At 42.2% G+C, this 14,531-nt stretch overlaps 1 protein-coding gene across 3 annotated transcripts in view; it reads left to right on the forward strand.

Annotated features, from left to right (window-relative positions):
• Positions 1-2,430: 2,430 nt before the first annotated feature.
• PTPN2 (protein tyrosine phosphatase non-receptor type 2) overlaps positions 2,431-14,531 on the forward strand; it is an 84,974-nt gene continuing 72,873 nt past the window's right edge. For 2 of the 3 annotated variants that reach the window (XM_019433879.2, XM_019433882.2), the window contains exon 1: positions 2,431-2,649. In XM_019433879.2, coding sequence (XP_019289424.1) covers positions 2,581-2,649 — 69 coding nt within the window. In that variant the 5' untranslated portion in view covers positions 2,431-2,580. The remainder of the gene's footprint in view (positions 2,650-14,531) is intronic. The other variant, XM_019433880.2, reaches the window with a different exon arrangement.

Consider the following 14,531-nt stretch of genomic DNA (forward strand, 5'->3'; position numbering starts at 1 on the left):
TGCTTAGGATTTTCTCTCTCTGCCCCTCCCCTGCTTGTGCTTTCTCTCTCAAAATAAATAAATAAACTTAAAAACAAAAAAGGACAAGTTTCCCCAAAATGTGCCACTTTGGCACGTGGACTGTTTTCGGCTGAAGGCACTTAAAACCCAGCAGACTCAAGAAAAATTTTTACCTCTCCTTAAACTACCTAAAAGAATTTAGATAGGGGGCTTGGCTCAGAAAGAGAAGTTTACCAAGCGATAACTTTTTTCCCATACGGCAGGATAAACATCTAATTACCAAATATCTTCTCTGCTTTTCTAATTGTTCTGTGAATCACCCTTCTCCTCTCTGAAGCCCTTGACCTCTATCCCATTCCTTAGCTTAAGATGGCATATAAGCCTCAATTGCCAGGTTTGTCTTTGAGTTTCATGGCCTTATGGGGCTCCCATATGCAGGTAACCAACTTGTTATTCTCTTGTTAATCTGTTTTATATTGATTATTAGAACCGGCCAAAGAAACTGGAAGGGTAGAAGGAAAACTTTTTCCCTCTCAACAATCTTGGGAGATACCATGTCTTTAACATAAATAATCGGTTTCAGTGACAGAACCTTAGAAACCAGGACCATTAGATTGTGGGATATTTCTGGAGGGAGGTTTCATGTATTTATTTGTAAATTACACGATGTAAGGAGAAAGGCTGGCTGTCTGCTTAATTTTCTGTTACTATGATTTCTTCTACTTCCCACAGCGTAGTCTTTACTGATAAAAATTTTCACAATGTATATAAGGACTCTTTTTTTTTTTTGCCCCATGTATTTTAATCCTTTCAGGCAGTTCTGTCTCATAGAACTTTGATGATATTCGTGCTCTGTGATACATTAGCTACTAGGTACCTATGGCTATTGAGCATTTGAAATGTGGCTAGTGCAACTGAGGAACTGAATTCTTAACTTCTGTGAAAGAAAAAAAAATATTCATGAGATTTGTTGAAAATGGTGAGGTAGGAAGACTTTATTCAAAGTGAGGGGGACTATTGCAATAGGTATAGGGACTACTGCAATGGGTTATGCAGTGGTGGAGAGATTGAAATCAACTTTGAATGGGACAGCATCCAATCCAGTAGATAAACTGAGGAGCTGTACAAATCGAAAAACTTTTAGAGGCAGAGGGGGCAGGAACAAATTACTAAGCAGAAAAGGAGATTGCTTACTGCAAAGTTACTTTCCTTCAGAGGATGGCAGCGGTCTATTAGGCAGATTACCTAACTAGTGCTGATCAGGTGACTCCTAATTGACTCATTTAAGATCCCATTTGTGAGAGAGCTAAAACAGTAATTAAGGGTAGGTTTGGTGACAGGGGGCTTAAGAAGCAACTCCATTTTAGGACTGTTGTCTTGTTTTTAACACAAAAAACAATCTACATTCTGACTAACTTAATAGGATTCTTGCTGAAGGCAGGCCAGGGTGATCAGACATCACCTGGGGGATAGTGGAAGATGAGGAACCTGATTAAATGTCCAGGGTGAACAGATATTCAGAATGGGGGATTCTGGATAAATCGGCTTAGTAAGATTCTTGCTAAAATTAGACAATGCAGAGAAACACAAAGTCCAAAAGCCAAGGCCTAGTTGAAAAAGTACTCAGAGGAACCTGTATAGAATTTGGTCAAGGTGTGAGTCTTTGTCATTTCATTTAATTTTAATTAAAATTTAAACTTCAATATTAGCATAGCTAAAATTTTTCTAACCCTTCACATTTTTTATGATGATATAACAAGATACTATAAGCATTTAGAATTTACCAACAATGAATTACCTTAACCTGAAAAGAGATGATTTCCATAACCAGCATGTTTGGGCTGTAATAGAGGACTTGTCCTTTTTATAGGTAACATTAATTTTTAATCGTGTCACGTTTACTTAACCACCTGTATTCTTCCTAACCCCGGGAGAGGCTGCCTCTCCTTTTGCTATAGTGGCTTATTTGGCACAAACCCCTCAGGTATACAAGAGCTGGCATCAGGGCTGGTTTATACTCTCTGTGAGAGCTGAGAAATTTGTTTCAAAATTGGACACAGGCTGCTAAACTGACCTAGATGACGTTTAAAATAAAATGACAATATCGCATTAAAAACAAAATTAGGAGAAAGAGAAAAAGAGAAATGGGACAGCAATAAGTAAGGAGGTCTTCCCAAGGGATTTTGTTGGCCCGCTCCATTCCTGGGAAATTCGCGGTACTGCTTCTCCTCCCCTGGGCCGGTGAGCACAAGTCCTGAGAGCGGGTCACCTTCCGCCCAACTTCCCGACAACAGCCTCAGGGTGGTCCCCTTGGCCCCGCCCCCTCCACCTGGGCGCCCTATGGGCCACGCCTCCCCAGGGCGCCCCGCCCCGCCGCCGTCCGATTCCGGGAGGCGCGAGTCGGCGCGCTGACGTCCGACGCTCCAGGTACTTTCCCCGCGGCCGGCCGGGCCCGGCGTGGGGGCGGGGCGGGGTGCCGAGCGCGCATGCGCCGCAGCGCCAGCGTTCTCCCCGGATCGTGCGGGGCCTGAGCCTCTCCGCCGGCGCAGGCTCTGCTCGCGCCAGCTTGCTCCCGCCGCCATGTCTGCCACCGTCGAGCGGGAGTTTGAGGAGTTGGATGCTGAGAATCGCTGGCAGCAGCTGTACTTGGTGAGTCACGGGCTCGCGCAGCAGCCGCAGTCCTCCGCCGAGGACCCAGGCTCGCGCCCGCCGGTTCCCTCCCGCCTCCCCCGCCTTCTGCTCCGGGCGGAAGTGGCGGAGCGCGGGCCGCGTCAGGGGCGCGCGTGCGCCGACTGAGTCTCTGATCCCTTTGGCAAAAAATGACTTTAGATGGGGGGGGGGGGGGGTGTTCTTCGTGAGCGCAAGCGCAAAGTCGGTTCTCGAAGGCGGCTCCACAGCGGCACCTGGTGGCGGGCTAGGACGGGCTCCGCGGCCGGGGGAGGGGGGACCCCGGGAGGCTGGGGAGTACCGGTGAGACCCGTGGGCGATCCGAGAAGCTGCTGGGGGCCGTGAGGAGCCTGGCGAGGCTTGGGCTGGGGGCGCGGGCGGGCGGCGGGGAGCCGGCGGCAGCCTCGCGGTCGCTCGCACGCTCCGGTGCCAGGCTCTGCCCATGGACACCTTTTTCGCTGGCCAGGTGTTCTGTGGCCGCGCGGGCGGAGGCGGGCCGCGGCACCCATTTCCAAAGGCGCGGCCGGCTCTTGCCCCCGTTATTGTGGGTGACTCCGGGGCCTCTCGAAATGGCAGTGCCTAACCGTAGTGGTGGCGGAAGCTCCCGGCGAATCAGCAGTCATCGTGTTTTCAGAGAGCGCAGTGTCTTCAGCGCGTGGGTCTTCCTCCACAAACAGCTTCCAGACACGAGAATAGGGTTTGGTTGTGTTAGTTAAAAGAAAGAATAAGGATGTTCTCTTTTAAATTTTCTTTACTGAGGAATAGTTAACGTACAGTAAAATACACAGATTTTATACATGGAATTAAGCGAGTTTTCTAAATGTATATACCTGTGCAAGCCCCAAGTCAAAATAAAGAGCTTTTCCATTACCTCGAAGGTGCTGTCATGCCCTTCTTCCATCCCAAAGACTACTGTTCTGATTTCTTACCACCATACAGTAATCTTGCTTGTTGTTAAACTCATCTGAATGGAATCATGTAGTTGAATTCTTTTGTGACTAGCTAGATCAACTAGAGAACCCTTTAATTCAAATAGGATGCTTGTTCTGTACTGTTTAATTATTAGCATATTATTCCCAAGATTGAATTGAGTGGTTGGTGAGTTAAATGCTGCTGCTCCTGCTGCTCGGTTCACTCTTTTTACATTAAAAAAAAAAAAAAAGTTTTCCTGTTAAGTTTGGATGATCCTGGGTTTTTCCCCATTTCATTTAGTTAAATGACAGTAAAAAGTGTTTCCTTGGTCATTATGATTAGAATGTAACATTTTCTTCTTGAACACACTATCAGGATGTGTAATAAATACCCTGATTCACAGGAGTATAGAGTATGTTAGAATAGAGTACTAACTTTTAAGAATGTTGGTAAGGGCTTTACCATTTATAGAACATTTTAAATGCAAATTCTAGTAGGAATCTTTATGTGAGAGCCTGCCAGCTGTCTCTTCTCCAGTTACATTTGTTTAAATAGAAGCTCCTGTTTCCAAGTTGCTAGCAGTATATCAGAATTCAGCTTTGAGAAGAGAAAGGTGAATGCTGCAGCTTAATTCAGCTTAACATTTTGGTTAGACAGTTTGATTTGGGGGGGGGATGGGGGGGTATCGTTAATATCTTTGAAAATTTAATGAAAACTGTAATCCCTCTCACCAGAAAAATGTACTTTCTTACATCCACTGAAAATTTCACATTTAGTTTCAAGGAGTTCAGGAAACCCTTCCATGGACTCATGCCAAAGAATCCTTTAGTGGGTTGTTCATTGCTTTTATTATTTTTTCCTAATGGAAGAAGAAGAGCACTCGTTTGGTCAGTAGAAATCATGCAATATACCCTCTCTCTCTGACCCTCCCCCTGTTCATGCTCTGTCTGTCTGTGTCTCAGAAATAAATAAACATTAAAAAAAAATTTAAAAAAAAAAGGGGGGGGGCGCCTGGGTGGCTCAGTCGGTTAAGCGTCTGACTCTGACTCAGGTTGTGATCTCGTAGTCGGTGGGTTCGAGCCCCGCGTCAGGCTCCTGGGCTGACAGCTCGGAGCCTGGAGCCTGCTTCGGATTCTGTGTCTCCCTCTCTCTCTGACCCTCCCCCTGTTCATGCTCTGTCTGTCTCTGTCTCAAAAATAAATAAACATTTTAAAAAATTTAAAAAAAAAGAAATCATGCAATATACATGCTATTACAGTAAACATAGGTCACGAACCAAGAAAGTTAGTAATGGAAAGCAAGTATAGGAAGAGATTTTCCTTTGACTCTAGAATATCCATTCAGCCACACTACAAATGTATTGAGCATCAGTTGTGTGCCAGTCCCTAGCTTTGGGCCTTGGAGATTCAACAGAGAATGCAGCAGAGTTCCTTCTCTTGAGGAGCTCACATTCTAGGACTTGTTCTTTTGAGGGCCTCATTGCAATTCCCCATTTTCACTCATTTACTCATAACACATCTATTATGTGTCAGCATTAGACTGAGTCCCAGCCTCAAGGATCCACCCTGCCATAGAGTAGTAAATAGGTAAGAAGATGAAAACATAAAAAAGTAAGAAATGCAAAAGCTAGTGTTAAGCACAGGCTGCTGCCTAGTCACCCAGAGGGGTGCACCTGGGAATTCTGGTGATGCTTCCTGGAGAAGGGATGACCTTACCAAAGTCTTGAAGGACAAGTTGGCCAGGTGTAGAGAATAAAGGAGGGGAAAAGAATTAGTGCTCCAGAGAAGGAAGGAATGTGTACAAAGGCACAGATCATAAAATCCCATGAGGACTACCAACAAATTAGTAAGATCATTCTACTAGTGTGATGGATGGGGCTAACTGTAGGCAAGTAGCACAGAGAGTTAGTCTCTTGAAATAAACCTGAAGAGAAATGTTGACCTCCTGAACTAAGGCAGTGGCAGGAGGAATGAAGGAAGGGGGGATACACATTTGAAGTGGGAAGGGGATAGATGTATTTGGTCTTGAAATTGTTCAATTCAGTTTGAGATACCTGTGAGACATCAAAATGGAAGGAAATAGTTTAATATATCAATTTGGAGTTCAGGAGAGGCCTGAGCTGTAAATAGCATTTTGGAAATCATGAGCACATAGGTGGTCTTTGAGGTCCTAGATGTGGATGAGATCCTCCAGGGAAAATAGGGAGAGTTTGGAAATGCTGAAGGCCAACAACAGAAATCTTGACCACCAACAACAATTAACGGCATAGGTAAAGAAAGAGGAGCTTGCTAAAAAGAGTGGAGAGGAATAGCCATGGAAGTTGGGAGACAACCAATGGTGGGTGTGAAGGAAGTTGTTGGTCAGGAGGGCCACATGCAGCAGATGGCACAAAGTCAAAACTGAAAGGGCCTTTTGACTTAAGGACTGGATGATCAATAGATACCTTTTCTTTCTTAATTAAAAAAGTTTTTTTTTTAATGTTTATTCATATTTTAGAGAGAGACAGAGTGTGAGCAGGGGATGGACAGAGAGAGAGGAAGACACAGAATCTGAAGCAGGCTCCAGTCTCTGAGCTGTCAGCACAGAGCCCGGCTCGAGGCTTGAATCCATGAACCGTGAGATCATGACCTGAGCCAAAGTGGGACGCTTAACTGACTGAGCCACCCAGGAGCCCCAACAGATACCTTTAAAGAGAGCAATTTCAGTGGAGTACAGAAGTCAGATGCTGAGCATTGAGAAGAGAAGGTGGGAAGTACAACCAAGCAAGTGTAGACTGTTTTTTAATTTTTTTTTTAATTTTTTTTTTATTATTTAAAAAAAAAAATTTTTTTTATGTTTATTTATTTTTGAGACAGAGAGAGACAAAGCATGAACGGGGGAGGGTCAGAGAGAGGGAGACACAGAATCTGAAACAGGCTCCAGGCTCTGAGCTGTCAGCACAGAGCCCGACGCGGGGCTCAAACTCACGGACCACGAGATCATGACCTGAGCCGAAGTCGGCCGCTTAACCAACTGAGCCACCCAGGCGCCCCTAGACTGTTTTTTTAAATAAGCTCAGCTTGACCAATGGAGTGGGGAAGGTAGCTAAAATGAAGCACATTTATGTCCCTTCTCTACTGAAAACCTTCAGTGGTTTCCCATTGCTCATAATGTAAAATTCAGATCCTTCTGTGGCTTGCAAGACCACGTGGCCTGCCTGCCCATATGACTCTCTTCCCTCTTTTCCCCTGGGTTCTGTTCCTTGAAAAGTGCATGACCATTCTCCCCTGAGGGCCTTCATAATTGTAGCTGTCTTTGCCTTAGCACAACTTCTCCCCTTTTTCCCCCGCACTTTTGCTTAACTGCCTCCTACTCATCCCTGAAGTCTCACTTCCTTAGGGGGTGCCTTCCTGACCCTCCCATGCAGGATATAATCCCCTGTTACATACTCCATAGCATCACATGACTTCCCCTTTCATAGCAATGTGTTGGATGCAATGCAGCAGCAGATTATTTAGGGCACACAGATTTGCATTAAGCAAACCACTGTTAACTTGAGTAGGGAAAAGTGTTTAAGTGGGCTCTCTGCTTTGATTATCACAAGACTGGGTGATATTTGTGTTAGGTTTTTTGTTGTTTTTGTGTGTGTGGTGTTTTTTGTTTTTTGTTTTGGCAGTGCTAACTGGATTAGGAAAAGAAAAGCTTTGCTGTTTTTTTTTTGTTTGTTTGTTTTTGACTTTTTAAATGTTTATTTGTTTTGAGAGAGATGGAGAGCATAAGCAGGGGAGAGGCAGAGAGAAGGAGAGAAAGAATCCCAAGCAGGCTCTGTACCATCAGCACAGAGCCTGGTGTGGAGCTTGAACTCATGAACTGCAAGATCATGAACTGAGTCGAGATCAAGTCAGCTGCTTAACCAACCGAGCCATGCAGGTGCCCCAAGAAAAGCTTTGCTCTTGAGCAAAAAGTAGATGTAACTAGAAATTGGACTTGCTTAGTGGTATGAGAATTTTTACTCTACACCTTCTTGAAAGTCTTGCAGGAACAGTGAATTTATTATTTGAGTCTGAAACTCTTCAGCCCCTTACTTTTTTTCACCCAGTTTGAAAAGTTGGTTTTATAACACAGCTTTTGATAATAGGAGATTTTGTGTCAGAGCCAAACAGACTATGAATTTATCTTTTTCACTACCTCATCAGAGCTTCATGCAGGCAGTGCCAGTGCCTTGCACAGCATCAGGCACCTAGTAGGTACATGGTAAATATTGTTGAATAATGACTTCTTACCAGAGAAGGGTGACTTGATATGTTTACATGTTGGGGTGGGGGGAAGGATAAGCCTAAAGAGAGAGGTTGGAGGTTGAAAAATAGAAGGAATTACTGTTGGAGCCAGAAACCTTGGAAAGCAGGTGCTGATGGGAGTAAGAGCACACAGGTTGAAGAACTGGCCTTGAAAGGGCACAACTAGCAGTAGTGAGATTGCTAGAAAAATCTAATTTGGTCTGACAAACTAATGACATGAATGTAGTCTGAGGTTAACTCTCGCTTTTTGAGAAATGTTCATGATTGCTTTTTTGCTTTTAGTCACTGCTGATTGCTGTCTGAATCAGGCTGGGGCATGAGAGGGGCAGAGAAAGAATGGAGTTTTGTGAGCTTTCAGGGAAGGGAGTACAACTGTAGGGAAATAGCAAAAAAACAAAAAATGTAAGCCATGGAATAATGTTTCTAGTAAATGGTAGCTCAGAAAGAATTTGGTTGACTAATCAGAGTTTTAGGAACCATGGAACTCTTAACTGGTCATTTTTCTTTATTAGGAATTTGTAGTTCAGGATGCCTGGGTGGCTCAGTTAAGCGTCCAACTTCAGTTCAGGTCATGATCTCAACGGTTGGTAAGTTCGAGGCCTGCATCTGGCTTTCAGCTGTTTAGCGCACAACCTGCTTTGGATCCTCTGTCTCCCTCTTTCTGCCTCTTCCCCGCTTGCGTGTGTGCACATACACTCTCTCCCCACCCCCACCCCTGCCCTAATAAATAAACATTAAAAAAAAGAAATTTGTAGTTCAAATATTGTCAGTAAGAGCAGGTTGTGGGGTTTTTTTTGTTTTTGTTTTTAATGTATTTATTGTTTGAGAGAGAGAGAGAGAGAGTGTGCGCGCTAGCAAGTGGGGAAGGGGCGGAGAGAGGGTCAACAGAAGATCCAAAGCAGGCTCTGCGCTGACAGCGGCTAGCTCTATGCGGAGCTCAAACCCCATGACCTGAGCCTAATGCTCAGTCTACTGAACCACCCAGGCGCCCCAAGAGCAGTTTTTTACTACTTGGGTGTCAACTACGTTTTGGAAGTAAGGTATCAAGGGAAGTCTTCTAGTATTTATAGTAGGTAGTCATAGGGTAAAAAACAAAGCCTGCTTACTCTAAAACACTTTCCTTTGCATTGTGTACTACACATTGCCCTGCAGTTGTTTAATCTTAGGGTTTGGGGTTTCACATCGTTGCATGTGCTCTTGCTGTATCAGATTCCTTGAATTTCCTTGAAAATAGCCTGTTTTCTCACACCTTGGAGTCTGCACATGTTGGATATGTTCTGTGCCTACCTTATCTATCTAGGAAACCTCTTTAAGACTAGACTGTGGTCTCTTTAGGCAAAGCTATATGTTCCTTCTCTGATTCCTGAACCCTCTATGTTCTTTTATTGGAGTATAAATCACATCGTTTTAGAATTGTCTGTTAGCTCCTTAAGGAATGCTTTGTTTTTGTTTCCCCACCATTAGCCTGTAGTTCTGAGATGTTAGATGCCCAGTAGTCACTAAACAAAATAATACTGTTTCCTTTTAAAATGTCAGCACCTTGGGGCACTAGGCTGGCTCAGTCAGTGGAGCATATGACTCTTGATCTCAGGGCTGTGAGTTGGAGCCCCACATTGTGTGTAGAGATTACTTAAAAATAAAATCTTAAAAAAAAAAAAGTCAGCACCTTGGTTTATTCCAGCTCCCTCATTCACAGCTGAGGAGACACCCGTCCAACATGAGGTTATGATTTATGTAAGGTTACCATATCCAGTGGTGATACAGATGGGATCCAAATCCTGTCCTTATTTTTTTTTGTTGTTGTTTATTTAAAAAAATTTCTTTTTTTACATTTATTTATTTTTGATAGAAAGAGACAGAGCATAAGTGGGGGAAGGGCACAGAGAGAAGGAGACACAGAATCCAAAGCAGGCTTCAGGCTCCGAGCTGTCAGCACAGAGACCAACGTGGGGCTTGAACCCACAAACCGTGAGATCATGACCTGAACCGAAGTCAGATGCTCAACTGACTGAGCCACCCAGGCAACCCTGAATCCTGTCCTTATGATTCTCATTTCTGTGTTACCCCAATTTGTCAGTGTGACTGCTTACATTGCTTTCTCCTTAAGATCTACTTGAGATTAATGGAACAGAGGGAGTCATTTAAATTTTTCATAGCAAGGAGGGAGTGGAATGTGTTATAATAGGTGGGGTCATTTTGGGGATTGGAGGCCTTTAACACAGTATCTAGGATCCATGGATTAGACTGGAAAGTGATTTCCAAGTCCCCTGAAACTGTATGTGTGAGTGTACCTGAGTATTTCATTTCTAGGTGATTCCATAGCTTTTGTCACATTCTCACATGGATCTCTATGACAATAGGTAAGGACCACTGCTTTAAGGGAGAGCACTCTTGGGAATGGTGCCCCAATAGAGAATATATAACTGGAAGTTATAACTAGGTTTGCCTCTGATATATGTTCTGTAGTACTGATGCCTGTCTGCAATTGTGGAAATTCAGACAGTCACAGTTGTCCACTAGCCTTTCTAGCTTGCCTCTTTTTCAATTTTTTGATTTTAATGTTTATTCGTTTTTGAGAGACAGAGACAGAGCACAGGTAGGGGAGGGGCAGAGAGAGAGGGAGACAGAATCCACAAAGCAGGCTCCGGGCTCCGAGCTGTCAACACAGAACCCAATGTGGGGCTTGAAACCATGAACCATGAGATCATGATCTGAGCCAAAGTTAGACGCTTAACCCACCAACTGAGACACCCAGGCGCCCCTAAAAAATTTTTTTTAATGTTTATTTATTTTTGAGAGAGTGTGAGCAGAGGGGCAGAAAGAGAAGGAGACACAGAATCTGAAGCAGGCTCCAGGCTCTGAGCTGTCAGCACAGGGCCCAATGCAGGGCTTGAACTCACAAGCTGTGAGACAGATCATGAGTTGAGCTGAATGAAGTTGGATGCTTAACTGACTGAGCCACCCAGGTGCCCCACTTTTTTCTTTCTTTCTTTCTTTCTTTCTTTCTTTCTTTCTTTCTTTCTTTCTTTCTAAGCCACTTGTATTTCCTTTCTTTTTTTGATATGTTGGAGATCTTTACACATTGAGGAAGTTAAGCTTTTGTCATATATTGCAAATACTTTTCAACCTATCAGTTACCTTTGACTTTGTTTATGGTATTTTTCCATGTAGAAAACTTACGTGTTTGCAAAATCAGATTTATGAGCCTTTCTAGGTTTTTGTGCCATGACTTAGAAAGACCTTGTCTATCTAAGGTAGCCATCCAATTAAATTTTTTTTTGTGGGGGAAAATATATAATAAAATGTGCCATTTTAGCCATTTTTAAGTGTACAATTCAGTGTCATCGATTCCATTTATATTGTTGTGCAACCATCACCGCTGTTTCCAAAACCCTTTCAGCACCCCAAATAGAAACTCTGTACCCATTAAGCAATAACTCCCTATTTCCCCCTCCTCCTGTTAACTTCTGCTCTACTTTCTATCTGTGAATTTGCCTATTCTAGAGACCTCATGCAAGTGAAATCACACAATGTTTTTCCTTTGTGTCTGGCATTTCACTTAGCATAATATTGTCAAGGTGGAACTATGCTGTATCCTGTTACCAACTTCATTCCTTTTTATGGCTGACTAATATCTTTTTGTATGTATATACCACATTTTGTTTCTCCATTCATCTGTTAATGGACATTTAGGGTGTTTCCACCTTTTGACTGTGAATAATGCTGCTGTGAACATGGCTGTGCAGATATCCATTGGAGTCCTTATTTTTAATTGTTTTGGATTTGGACCTAGAAGTGGAGTTGCTGGATAATATGGTAATTCTGTGCTTAGCTTTTTGAGTAACTGTGAACTGTTTTCCTTAGTGGCTGCAACATTTTACATTCCCTCTAGCAGTGTTTGAGGATTCTGATTTCTTCATATCCTCACAAACACTTGTTATTTTCCATTTTTAAAATTATAGTCATGCTAGTAGGTATGAAATGGTTTAGATTGCATTTCCGTAATGACTAAGCATGTTGACTATCTTTTAAATGTGTTTATTGACTGATTGTAAAACTTTGGAAAAATGTCTATTCAAGTCCTTCACTTTTTTTTCCCCCTAAGACTTCATTTTTTAAGAGCAGTTCTAGGTTCACAGGAAAATTGAGGGGAAGATACAGAAATGTCTCACATACTTCCTGCCCCCACACATGTATATCCTTCCCTTTATCAAAATCCCTCGCCAGAGTGGTATGTTTATTATAATTGATGAGCCTACATTGATGTATCATAATCATCCAAAGTCCATAGTTTACCTTGGGGTTCATTTTTGATGGTGTACATTCTGTGGGTTTAAACAAATGTATTTGAATCCAGCATTATGGCATCATACATAAAAAGCCTGTGCTCTCCCTATTCATTCCTACCTCCCTTTCCCAACCCCAGCAACCACATTGATTTCTTTTACTGTCTGCATAGTTTTGCCTTTTCCAAAATGTCATATGGTTGGAATCCTGTAGTAAGTAGCTTTTTCAGATTGGCTTCTTTCACTTAGTAATATGCGTTTAAGGTTCCTATGTGTCTTCATGGCTTGATAGTTCATTTCTTTTTTTTTTTTAATTTTTAAAAAATGTTTGTTTATTTTTGAGAGAGAAAGCATAAGCAGGGGAGGCACAGAGAGAGAGGGAGACACAGAATCCAAAACAGGCTCCAGGCTCTGAGCTGTCAGCACAGAGCCTGACGCAGGGCTCGAACTCACAAACTGTGAGATCATGACCTGAGCCGAAGTTGGATGCTTAACCAGTTGAGCCACCCAGGCGCCCCGATAGTTCATTTCTTTTGAACACTGAATACTATTCATTTGTCTGGATGTACCATAGTTTGTTTATTCCTCACCTGCTGAGGGGCATCTTGGTTGCTTCCAAGTTTTGGCAGTTATGAATAAAGCTGCTATAAACATCAGGTTTTTGTGTATATGTAAATTTTTTACTTCTTTGGGTAAATACCAAGGAGTGCAGTTGCTGGATCATATGGTAAGAGTCTGTTTAGTTTTGTAGGCCAAAACAGCCAAACTTTTTTAGGACTGTACCCTATTGGTGGGAATGCAAACTGGTGTAGCCACTCTGGAAAACAGTGTGGAGGTTCCTCAAAAAGTTAAAAACAGAACTACCCTATGGCCCAGCAATTGCACTACTAGGTATTAATTCAAAGTATAAAAAAATACTGATTTTAAGGGGCACATGTACCCCAGTGTTTATAGCAGCACTATCAACAATAGCCAAATTATGGAAAGAGCCCAAATGTCCATTGACTCATGAATGGATAAAGAAGGTGTGTGTGTGTGTGTGTGTGTGTGTGTACACACACATACACAATGGAATATTACTCAGCCATCAAAAGAATGAAATTTTGCCATTTGTAATGACGTGGTTGGAACTAGAGTGTATTATGCTAAGTGAAATAAGTCTGAGAAAAATACCATATGATTTCACTCATAATGTGGTATTTAAGAAACAAAACATGAACATAAGGGAAAGGAAGGAAAAGTAAGATAAAAACAGAGGGAAATAAATCATAAGAGACTCTTAACTATAGAGAACAAACTGAGGGTCACTGGAGGGGAGGTAGATGGGGGTGGAAGGATGAGCTAGATGAGTGATGGGTGTTAAAGAGGGTGCTTGTTGTGATGAGCACTGGGTGTTATATATAAGTGATGTATCAATGAATTCTGTCCCTGAAGCCAATACTGCACTATATGTTAACTAACTTGAATTTAAATGAAATCTTGGAAGAAGAAAAAAAAAAAATGGCTGTATCATTTTGTATTATCACCAACAGTGAATGAGTTACTGTGTTTTATGTCCTTGTCAGCATTTGGTGGTGTCAGTGTTCCAGATTTTGGCGATTCTAATAAGCGTCTGCCTATTTTTATGTTGTTTGTCCTCTTGTTCAATGGTAGGAGTTCTTTGTATATTGTGGTTATTAATCCCTTATCAGATATATGATATGCAAATATTTTCTCCCAATATGTGTTTCCTTTTAAGTGTATATTGTTACTTGATGTTCAAAAGCCTTTAATTTTGATGAAGTCCTATGTATTTTTTTGTCACCGTGTGCTTTTGGTATCACGATTTAAGAAACTATTACCATATCCATGATTATGAAGATTTTCAATCCCTGTGTTTTCTTCTAAGAGTTTTGTAGAGTTAGCTCTTACATTAGGTCTTTGATCTGTTTTAGTTAACTTTTGCATATGGTAATGGTCCAGTTTCATTGTTTTGCTTGTGGATATCCATTTTTCCCAGAACCATTTGTTGAGAGATTTTCCTTTCCACACTGAATGATTTTGGCCTGCTTGTTGAAAATCAAGATCTGAGGGTTTATTTCTGAATTCTATATCCTGTTCCATTGATCTCTGTGACTTTGTGTTATACCACATTGATTTGATTACTATAGCTTTGCAGTAAGTTTTGTAATTGGGAAATGTGTGTCCTCCAACTTTGTTACTCTTTTTCAAGATTGTTTCGACTCTTCAGGGTCCTGTGAAATTCCATATGAATATTGGGATGACGTTTTTCATTTGTGCAAAAATTGTTGCTGGTATTTTGATAGCGATTACATTAAATTAGTGTATCACTTTGGGTCATTTTGTCATCTTAGTGTTTAAATCTTCCAATCCATGAATATAGGATGTT

Source organism: Panthera pardus, unplaced genomic scaffold (genome assembly GCF_024362965.1).
Source record: "Panthera pardus isolate Hobbes unplaced genomic scaffold, ASM2436296v1 HiC_scaffold_15, whole genome shotgun sequence".
In the NCBI taxonomy this organism is placed as follows: Eukaryota; Metazoa; Chordata; class Mammalia; order Carnivora; family Felidae; genus Panthera; species Panthera pardus.